The following is a 12,083-nucleotide window of genomic DNA, read 5'->3' on the forward strand; positions in this document are numbered from 1 at the left end:
GGCCGTGGCCTTTGATCTTCATCAGTAAGTGCTTCAAGTCCTCTTCACTTTCAGCAAGCAAGGTTGTGTCATCTGCATAACGCAGGTTGTTAATGAGTCTTCCTCCAATCCTGATGCCCTTTTCTTCTTCATATAGTCCAGGTTCTTGGATTATTTTCTCAGCATACAGATTAAATAGGTATGGTGAAAGGATACAACTCTGACACACACCTTTCCTCAATTTAAACCTCTCAGTATCCCCTTGATAAGTCCAAACAACTGCCTCTTGTTCTATGTACAGGTTCCTCAAGAGCACGATTAAGTGTTCAGGAATTCCTATTCTTCACAATGTTGTCCATAATTTGTTATTATCCACACAGTCGAGTGCCTTTTGCATAGTCAAGGAAACACAGGTAAACATCCTTCTGGTATTCTCTGCTTTCAGCCAGGCTCCATCTGACACCAGCAATGATATCCCTGGTTCCATGTCCTCTTCTGATCCCTCCTGATAACATGTCCAGTGTATGTAAGATGCAGTCTCACCATCCTTGCCTCTAAGGAGCATTCTGGCCACACTTCTTCCACGACAGATTTGTTCGTTCTTTTGGCAGTCCATGGTATATTCAATATTCTTAGCCAACACCACAATTCAAAGGTGTCAACTCTTCTTCAGTCTTCCTTATTCATTGTTCGGCTTTCACATGCATATGATGTGATTGAAAATACCATGGCTTGGATCAGGCGCACCTTAGTCTTCATGGTGACATCTTTGCTCTTCAACACTTTGAAGAGGTCCTTTGCAACAGATTTACCCAATGCCATGTGTCTTTTGATTTCTTGACTGCTGCTTCCATGGCTGTTGATTGTGGATCCAAGTAAAATGAAATCCTTCACAACTTCAATCTTTTCTCCGTTTATCATGATGTTGCTCATTGGTCCAGTTGTGAGGATTTTTATTTATGTTGAGGTGCAATCCATACTGAAGGCTGTGGTCTTTGATCTTCATTAGTAAGCGCTTCAAGTCCTCTTCACTTTCAGCATGCAAGGTTGTGTCATCTGCATAACACAGGTTGTTAATGAGTCTTCCTCCAATCCTGATGTCCCATTCTTCTTCATATAGTCCAGCTTCTCGTATTATTTGTTCAGCATACAGATTAAATAGGTATGGTGAAAGAATACAACTCTGACGCCCAACTTTCCTGACTTTAAACCAATCAGTATCCCCTTGTTCTGTCCAACCATAAGTCACCCAATTTGCACAGTCCCAGCCAATCATTTTGTGAAAGTTATAAGACCATGGCTAGAAAGGCTACATAAAAACAATTCATTACACCACAAGTATAAAGGGTGAGAAAGCTGTTATTTGGATAGAAAAGTTGTGAAAATGTTTTGGCTATTTGAAATCTACTGTAGCGCGTGGAAGTAAAACTTATCGGTGATGTGACTCTATCAATGCTAATATGTTTCTCTACTAATAAAGTTAAAATCTGTGCTGAACTCATTGCCTTACATCAAAAAGACATACTTACTGCAGTGAGCTTCATCAGACCTGTCAGAGCAGTCTGGTTTATAGTCACAAACAAGGTGGGATGCAATACACTTCTTGTTGTTGCACAAAAAGTCAGTGGCTTCTGGGCAAACCTCAGACGTCTCTCCCACTGGGGAAAAAACAAGAAGAGTATGTTGTCAGTATCTTCATTAAATTTGAGTACTCCTTTTAGTTATTTTACAGATTCCACACTATTAAATAAGTTAGTGGTTTTCTTTAATACTCTTTTAGAGAAGTTTTAGGTTTACATAGAAATACAGAGTACCTGTGTACTCCCTTCACCCCTGCTACACAGTTTCTCTTATTATTAACGTCTTGCAATAAATAGCATGACACATTTGTTGCAACTGATGAGCCAATGTTGATATGTTATTATTGTCTAAAGTACATAGCTTGTATTAGGGTTGAATATATTTTTCTATATAAAATATAGAATAAGAAGACATAAAGAGAAATCCAGTCAGTGCTTTAATTGCAAACACATGATATCGCTTGTCCACCATTACAGTATCATACAGAATAGTTTCACTGCCCTTAAAAATGCTCTGTGCTCCACCTACTCATCCCTCTCCCCTCTCCCTCGGCCCCTGATAAAAAGTGATGTTTTTACTGCCTCTATAGTTTTGACTTCTCCAGAACATCATATAGTTGGAATTATATGCAGTGAAACCTGTAAGAGCCAGAACTCAACGGGACTGCCTTATTTTTTGGGTCTCGCAAGTCTTCCGCCTCTGACAAGGCACAGTCTCACCACTTTTCTGTCACTTAGAGGAAAATATTTGAGTTTTCCTTCTCCGAGAGGTTCCCACCTTACACAGGTTCCAGCTTTTGCAGGTTTTACTGTAGTACGTAGCTTTTTCAGGCTGTCTTCTTTCACTTAGCAGTATGCCACATCTTTTTTGTAGCTTCATAGCTCATTTCTCGTTTGTTTTTAATAATATTTTATTGAGTTTTGGTAAAAATTTGTACAGCAAGTTTGGTTCCCATTTGACAATTTCCACACAAATTGTCAGTGACTTTAGTTACATTCATCATAATATGTCAACATTCTCTTTGTGTTTTGTTTATTCAATTTCTAGTACTCCAGGTTCCCTGCCCTCTTATCTTCTCATCTTTGTCTTTAAGTAATTATTGACCTTTTGGTCTCATACAGATGGTTTTCAATTGGTGCACCAATCTTATGGGTAATATCCTTTATTCTGTGTGCCACTCTGCTATTTCACTAAAAGTTGATCTCAGGTGATAGGCTTGGTTCTAGGTTTAAAGAATGTCTCAGGGCGACAGTCTTGTGGAGTCCTCTGTTCCAGTTTGTCTAGCTTTTTTTTTTTTTTTTTTGAAGAATTTGAGCTCCACATTTTCTCCCATTCTATACGGGACCATCTATTATGACGCCAGTCACAATGATCAGTGTTGGTAGCTAGGCACCATCTAGTTCTTCTGGTCACAGGGTAGATGACATCATGGTTCATGTAGACTTGTTTCTTCTCTGAGCTTTTGGTTACTTTCTTAACTCTTTTGCTTCTGGTGAGTACAGTCCAGTAGTCATATCTTAGATGCGCAAGCTTTTAAGACCCCAGACACTACTCATTTCGCTAGGATGGAGAACATGATCTTTGTGAACTAACTATACTATGCCAGCTGACCGAGTGGTCCCATGAGACAATGGTCCTAAGCCGTCAAACCCAGAAAACCAATCTTGGAAGGTGTTTGGCTATGTCTGAGGAGTATCTGTGTTCATGTCTTCAATGAATATATGTGCCTGCACCCACATATTTGTATTAAAAATTTTTTTTTATGTATGTACTTCTCTCTGTCCTCTTGTATGTATGCACTTCTTCCTAACCATATACATATTTGCCTATACCCATCCATGTGTGCTCAAACACTCTTTTTTTTTTTTATATCTTTGTAGGAGTTGTTCCCATCTTATATATATAAATTTTTTTAGTACAGGCAACATCTTCTCTCGAGCAAGTCTTAGTGACATCATTTATTTTGATTGTGCTATGCCCACTATACTCATATCTGGTGCCACTTTTCCCACCACCAAAAATAACAAGTCTCTACAATAAAAAGTATACTTTCCCCTTCCCCCTCATCTCCCTGGAAACCACCAATGAACACTGGTCTTTCTATATACATCTATTCTTGTCTTCTTATAAAAGAGGGATCACACAATGTGTATCCTTATATGCTTGACTTATTTCACTTAGCATTATGACCTCCAGGTCCATCCATATTATAATATGTTTCAAGGACTCACCATTGTTCTTTATGGTTGCATAATATTCCATTGTATGTATTTGCCATAATTTGCTTATCCCTTCATCTGTTGATAGGCACTTCAGTTGTTTCCATCTATTTGCTGTTGTAAATTAAGCAGCAATGAAATAGGTGTGCGTTTGTCTGTTTGTGTCATTATTTTTAGGTCTCTAGGGTTTTTTTTTAGGGTTGCTGTGAGTCAGAATCCACTTGATAGCAATGGGTTTGGTTTGGTTTGGGGCTACGGTATGTACCTAGGAGTGGGATTGCTGGATAATAGGTTTGGTCTATTTCCAGTTTTTTGAGAAAGCACCATACCATTTACCATAGTGATCTACCATTTTACAGTCCCACCAGCAATGGATAACTGTTCCAATCTCCCCACATCCTTGCCAACATTTGTTGTAATCTGTTTTTTCAATCAGTGTCACTTTAGCTGGAGTGAGGTGGTATCTCATTGTAGTTTTGATTTGCATCTCTTTAATAGATAATGATCGTGAGCATTGTTTCATGTGTTTGTTGGCTACTTGGATATTCTCTTTGGTGAAGGTTCTATTCATGTCCTTTACCCATTTTATGATTGAGTTGTCTTTTTATTGCTGATTTATTGCAGTTTTCTATAGATTCCATAGATTAGATCCTTAACTGAGAAGTTGTTTGCAAAGATTTTTTCCCAGTCTGTAGGTTGTCTATTTACTCTTTTAATAAAGTCTTTGATGAGCACAAGTTTTTAATTTTTGTGGGGTCTCATTTATCTATTTTGTCTTCTATTCATGCATTTGTTCTTATGTTTTAATCCTATTGTTACAAAAAATTAGGTCCCATAGTTTTCTTCCAGAAATTTTATGGTTTTAGACTTAACATAAGGTCTTTGATCCATTTTGAGTTAGCTTTTGTATGGTGTGAGGTATGTGTCTTTTTTTTTTTTTTTTTGCAGATGGATATTCAGTTTTGCCAGCAGCATTTATTGAATGCACTTTGACCCCTTGTCAAAAATCAGTTGTCCGTAGATGGCTGAGTTCTCAATCCTATTCTACTGATCTATGTGTCTATCATTGAACCAACACCAGGCTGTTCTGATTACAGTGCTCATAGTATGTTTTGATATTGGGGAGTGTGAGGCCTCCTGCTTTGTTCTTTTTCTTTCATATTGCCTTAGGTATTCAGGTTTTCTTTCCTTTCCATATGAAGTTGGTCATTCATTTCTTCCATTTCAGTAAAGAATGTTGTTGGGATTAGTATTGGGATTGCATTGTATCTGTACATTGCTTTAGGTAGAATTGACATTTTCTCTATATTAAGTCTTCTAATCCGTGAGCGTGGGATGTCTTTCCATTTTCATAGGTCTCTTTTATTCTCTTGTAGTAGCGTCTTATAATTTTCATTGTATAAGTTTTTCATGTCCCTGGTTAGGTTGATTCCTAGATATTTTATCAATTTGGGGGCTATTGTAAATGGTGTTGTTTTCTTGATTTCTTTTTCAGAGTATTCTTTGTTAGCGTAGAGGAACCCAATTGATTTTGTGTGTTGTTCTTGTACACTTCAACGTTGCTAAATTCTTCTATCAGTCCCAGCAGATTTCTTGTGGAATCTTTAGGGTCTTCTATGCACATGATAATGTCATCTGCAAATAAAGATGGTTTTACTTCTTCCTTTCCAATCTTGATACTTTTTTTTGTCTTATTGTGCTTGTCTTATTGTCTCTTTCCTGCCTTATTGCTCTGGCTAAGACTTCCAGTACAATGTTGAATAAGAGCAGTGGTAATAGGCATCCTTGTCTCATTCCCATTCTCATAGAGAAGGCTCTAAGCCTCTCTTCATTGAGTACAATGTTGGCTGTTGATTTGGCATATATACACTTAATTATGTTGAGAAATTTCCCTTCTATTCCTATTTTGCTGAGAGTTTCAGTCAGAAAAGTGTGCTGAATTTTATTGAATGACTTTTCTACATCAATTGTTATGACCATATGCTTTTTTCCTTTATTTATGTGAATTACATTTATTGATGTTCTAATGTTGAACCACTGTTTTCATCCTGGTATGACTCCTACTTGATCATGGCATATGATTTTTTTTGATATGCTGCTGAAGTCTGGTGGCTAGAATTATGTTGAAAAATTTTGTATCTATGTTCATAAAGGATATTGGTCTGTAATTTTCTTTTTGTATATGATGTTTTTCAATTGTTTAGGAATCAGGGTTATGCAGGCTTTATAGAAAGTGTTCATTAGTATTCCTTCCTCTTCTGTGTTTTTGAAGAGACTGAGTAGGACTGGTGTCAACTCTTCTCTGATTGTTTGGTAAAATTCCCCAGTGTAGCCATCTGGTCCAGGGTTTTGTTTGTTTGTTTTGTTTTGTTGTTGCTGTTGTTGTTAGGAGTTTTTTGAAGACATCTTCAATCTTCTCTTTTGTAAAGAGTCCATTTAAATTTTCTTCCTGTTTTTTGTTAGTTTGGGTAGGTAGTATGTTTCTAGGAATTTGTTCATTTCACCTATGCTTTCAAATTCATTGGCGTTCAGCTTTTCATAGTAACCTGTTATGACCTTCTTTATCTCTGTTGGATCAGTTGTAATGCAACCAGTTTCATTTCTTAATTTGGCTATTTGCTTCTTCTGGTTTTTTTCTTTTGTCAGTCTAGTCAGTGGTTTGTCTATTTTATTGAATCTTTCAAAGAACCAACTTCTGGTTTTGTTGATTCTTTCTATTGATTTTTTTTTTTTTTTTTAATTTCTGCCCTGATGTTTATTATTTCCTTTTCTCTGGTTACTGTTGGCTCATTTTGCTCTTCCTTTTCTATTTGTTCAAGTTGTCAGTTTTATTTAAAGATTTTACATATTTCTTCTTTTTTAATGTAGACATTTATTGCTATGAATTTCCCTCTGCGTACTGCTTTTGGTATATTCCAAATGTTTTGATATGTTATGTTTCCATTTTTGTTTGATTCTAGGATTTTTTTAATTTCACTTTTGATTTCTTCTATAACCCAATAGCTTTTTAGTAGTGTATTATTTAGTTTCCATGTATTTCTTTTTTCCTTATTTTTCCTGTTCTTGATTTCTAGCTTTATACCATTATGGTCGGAGAAGATGCTTTGCATGAATTCAATCTTTTTAAATTTGTTGAGATTTAATTTGTGTCCTAGCAGATGGTCTAGTCTGAAAAATGATCCATATGCACTGAAGAAGAACGTGTATTGTTCTGGTGCTGGGTGGAGTGTTCTATATATGTCTGTTATGTCCAATGGCTTATAGCTTTATTTAAGTTCTCCATGTCCCTACAAAAGAAAAACCAAACCTACTGCTGACAAGTTGAATCCAACTCATAGCAAGCCTCTAGGACAGAGTAGAACTGCCCCATAATGTTTCCAAGGAGCAGCTGACAGATTCAAACTGCTGACCTTTTGGTTAGCAGCTGAGCTCTTAACCTGTGCCACCAGGGCTCCTCGTATGCCCATAGAATCTCTTTATTCCTGTGTAAAAGTGCTTACGACCTCTGTCTATCACTCTAGGATCTAAGCTTCTTAGAAGCAGCAATATTTCATAACATTTTCCTAGACCTAACACAGCACCTAACATCCCATTGGTGCTCAATAAATGTTGGTTATAATAATTGAAGGAATAGTGGTTTCCTACAAAGGGGATATAGAAAAGTGAGTTGACAGGGAATTTGGAAAGTTATTTGTGTATTTGAATATGATTTTCACCAATATGAAGGCAAATGACAGTATTTTACAGGTTCAAAGTGACTTTGATTAAAGATCTAAAAACATCTTTATCAACTTCAACAAATTACAGCTTAGCAATTCCTTTGTTACATAGATTATTGTAGGTTTAGAAATGGTGTCCCTTGGGTGGGTGTGATTTGCTCAAGGTTAGGCATCATTTCCATGAACGAAAAGAGTAAAACTCTTTTCCATAGTTTTCCATAGTTTCTGGATCATTTCCACAATATAATAACTGAATAAGGGAAGACTGAAGAAGAATTGACACCTTTGAACTGTGGTGTTGGTGAAGAATATTGAATATACCATGGACTGCCAAAAGAACGAACAAACCTGTCTTAGAAGAAGTACAACCAGAATGCTCCTTAGAAGCAAGGATGGCGAGACTGCGTCTTATATACTTTGGACATGTTGTCAGGGGGAATCAGTCCCTGGAGAAGGACATCATGCTTGGCAGAGTACAGGGTCAGCAAAAAAGAGGAAGACCCTCCATGAGGTGGGTTGACACAGTGGTTATAACAATAGGCTCAAGCAAAACAATTGTAAGGATGGCTCAGGACCGGGCAGTGTTTTGTTCTGTTGTGCATAGGGTCGCTATGCGTGGGAACTGACTCGCTGGCATCTAACAACAACAACAATAACTGAATACTGGATGATTTTCAGAAATATTTTACCAATGAAATTTAGTCTAAGTATGAAGAATGGAAACATGGCATTTAAGACAATAGCAAAAATATGAACTATGGGTATCAGTGAGGTAAAGAAGTAAGGATCATGTTGACTGAATAGTTTAGAAACTTTCCCACGCAATTTTAATTAACACTCATGAGAATTTAGTTAACCCAGAGCACCAAGTGGACATTATTCAAGATGCAGTTCTATGCCTTTTGATTATTTTATTTTTCTGTATGATAGATACAAAGCCATATAATTGCTCCATAGGGGAAAATGTATTTTGGCTTCAGTCTAAATAACTGGTTCTTTAGTTTTTTAAAATATGACTAAAATAGACTAAATTTCTAAGTGAGGTTTATTTTCCTTAAAAATATAGAATAACAAAACATGAAGAGAAATCAAGCCAGTGCTTTTTACTGCAATAAGCTGAATATTGATTAGAATTTTCGTAGTATACTAGCTGAAAGAAAGAACAAGAATAAAAATAGCTCACATATCAAAAAGAAGTAGATATGCTTCAAGACAGCAATATAATCAGTCAGACTGACTTTAGAAAAATGTCATAGTAAATTGTAAAGTTATGTTGGTGAGAGATTATTTTGCTCGTGTATAGCCATTGTTCTATTTATTCATTTGTAAAAATTTCAAAAGCAATAACTATTAATCTAGTAGTATGAAATGAGAGATAGTCTCCCATAGTCTATGTTTGTTGATACAAGAATGGAAGGAACATTGGTGCTCATTAACAGAGAGTTGAAAATAATCTGGTTAGCTGATTATGGAATACGAAAAAACTAGATTAAATATTGACTTTAATAAAAAAAACTGACATGATCTCACTAAATATGAAATACCTAGAATAGGCAAATGCATAGAGATCAAAGTTTAATAATGGTTACCAGAGGCAGGAGGGAAGGGGAAAGTGGGAGTCATTGTTTAATAAGCATTAAGTTTCTGTTAATGGTGATGGAAATTTAGCAACAGATATTGATGATGGCTGCACCACATCATTGATGTAGGTGATGTCACTGAACTGTACATGTGAAAAGTATTAAATAAGCAAAGGTTGTGTTACTGATATTTTTACAACAATAAAAATAGATTGACAGAGATCTAGAGACCTAGAACAAAAGCATACTAAATTCAAAGATTTTACAATAGAAACAAATAAACGAACAAAAAAACCCTTGCCATTGAGTTGATTCCAACTCATAGCGACACAACAGAACAGAGTAGAGCTGCCACATAGAGTTTCCAAGGAGCAGCTAGTGGATTCGAATGGCCAGCCTTTTTGGTTAACAGCCAAACACTTAAACTCTGCGCCACCAGGGCTTATTTACAATAGAAAGGGTCTGCAAAATAATGTAGTAATAAGGAATGAATATTTAATCCAGTAAAAGCTGGAGTCAGACGAAAACTCTAGAGTCAAACTGTCACCAACCCGAAGCTGACACCAGTAAAACACTGGTTTTTCCTACTTTGAAAGAGAAAACTGTTAAAAATGTCCATGGCCCTATATTTTTTACAATTTGGATTAGAATACTGTTTCTTGTTTTGTTCTGGTTTTGATTTTTACAGAGTTCATTGAAAGCTAATAAGGCATTGTTGAGTCGGTTCTGATTCACAGTGACCCCAGGTACAGTAAAACAAATCGATGCTCCGTCCAGAGCATCTTCACAATCATTGTTATGTTTGCACCCAGTATCGCATCCACTGTGTCAATCTACCTGTCTGAGGCTCTTTCTCTTCACTCACCCCCTGCTTTACCAAGTATGATGTCCTTCTCCAGGGACTGGTTCCTCCTGATAACATGTCCAAAGTATGTGAGATGAAGCCTCGACGTCCTCCCTTCTAAGGAGCATTGTGAGCTAGATACAATCATTTCACTGATTGTATTCTTGGGTAAACACTTTGGTTGTGCTGACTGCTAATCTAAAGGCTGGCAACTTGAACCCACCTAGTATCATTGCAGAAGAAAGGCCTGGTGATCAGGTTCTATAAATATTTACAGCCCTGTGAAGCAGTTCTACTCTGTAACACCTGCGGTCACCATAAGTCAGAATGGACTCCATGGCAACAAGTCTGTTTTGTTTTTTTCAAGTGATGATATTCATTATGCACTGAGATTTTAGACTGCAAATTTCACCTGAGTATGCCCACAGAAGCAGCAGTCAAGAAAGCAAACGACACATTGCACTGGGCAAATCAGCTGTGAAAGATCTCTTTAAAGTGTTAAAAAGCAAACATGTCACTTTAAGGATTAAGGTACACCTGACCCAGGCCATAGTGTTGTCAGTCGCCTCACAGGCATGTGAAACCTGGACAACCAACAAGGAAGACTGAAGAAGAATTGATTGCTTTGAATTATGGAGTTGATGAAGAATTCTGAATATACCATGGACTGCCAGAAGAATGAACAAGCCTCTCTTGGAAGAAGTACAGCCAGAATGCTCATTAGAAGCAAAGATGGTGAGATTTTATCTCACATACTTTGGACATATTATCAGGAGGGACCAGTTCCTGGAGAAGGACATCATGCTTGGTAGAGAGTCAGTAAAAAAGAGGAAAATCCTCAATGAGATGGACTAACACAGTGGCAGCAACAATGGGCTCAAACATAGCAAGGATTGTGAAGATGGTGCAGGACCAGACAGGGTTTCGTTCTGTTGTACATGGGGTCGCTATGGGTCAGAACCAACTCAATGGCACCTAACAACAACGATATGCATTTTTAGGAGCCTTGGTGGTGCAGTGGATAAGAGCTCAGGCTGCTAACCAAAAGGTCGGCTGTTTGAATCCACCAGCCACTCCTTGGAAACCCTGTATTGCAGTTCTACTCTGTCCTATAGGGTTGCTATGAGTTGAAATTGACTCAACGGCAACAGCAACAAACAGGCTATGCATCTTTAAGCTACTTTGTCAGGAAGAACATACCAAATACATAAAGGCTATAAAAGGTATGACAGGCATAATACTGCCTTTGAAGACCATGTCATTTAATTGGCAAATCAATCCATTTGCTTTTGGAATTGATGAAACAGAAACAATTAAAATTTATGTGCTACTATCTATATGTGGGAGAGTTAGTGTGATTCTAAATAGAGAACTTCCCAATGATTTAGCAAATTTATCTAGAAAGTTTCTAAATAAATATGCACCTGTATGCACTGAAAGCACAAAGAAAGTTCTACTAGAAAAAAGGATTTTCATTAGCCTAGATCAGAGATGTACTTGAGTGACCAAGGGGAATGAAACTGATTAGGCATAAGTGGGCATGCCATTCCATGTAATATTGAGAACTTAGGTCTTTTGGTTCTTGAAATGTAGGTTGACCGTTGATTTGGTATGGCAGTAAATGGGAAAATGAATTTTGTTTTGTTTTGTTTTGCTTTAAATGTTTTCATTGTAAGAACAATTTAAATACATTACAGTAAATACAGGGGAAAATAACATTCGCAATCTTTCCTTTTTTAATACAAGGTCTTTTGATATTTTATTGCATTTTTATTACCTTTTCATTTTTTTCCCCAAATTTTTCAATACTTACAATCACAGGATACACACATATTTTCTCTTCCTTGTTATACTGATTGTATCATAAACACTTTCCTTTGTTGTTATCTGATTTTCACAGTTGTTACTAACACCTACATAATAAAGACTGAATAAATATTAATTTCCTTACCAATTCCATCATTCTTGGATTATAATAGGGTTTTCCAATCATTTTATACTTAAAAAAATGCATTTAGCTAATTCATATTTAGAAGTATGTATGTAAGACAGACACCTAAAGTGAAATTATTGGGTCAAAAATATTTATCAACGGATTAGTACTTTTTTTTAGGACTTTCAGTTCTTACCAATAATTTGCTTTCCAAAAGGCCACACTGAT

At 36.6% G+C, this 12,083-nt stretch overlaps 1 protein-coding gene across 1 annotated transcript in view; it reads right to left on the minus strand.

The window, feature by feature from the left end:
- Positions 1-12,083, minus strand: part of MALRD1 (MAM and LDL receptor class A domain containing 1) — a 958,969-nt gene that overhangs the window by 264,169 nt on the left and 682,717 nt on the right. Inside the window, exon 30 of the mRNA XM_049881884.1 lies at positions 1,509-1,637. Coding sequence (XP_049737841.1) covers positions 1,509-1,637 — 129 coding nt within the window. The remainder of the gene's footprint in view (positions 1-1,508; positions 1,638-12,083) is intronic.

Source organism: Elephas maximus, chromosome 4, assembly GCF_024166365.1.
Source record: "Elephas maximus indicus isolate mEleMax1 chromosome 4, mEleMax1 primary haplotype, whole genome shotgun sequence".
NCBI lineage: Eukaryota > Metazoa > Chordata > Mammalia > Proboscidea > Elephantidae > Elephas > Elephas maximus.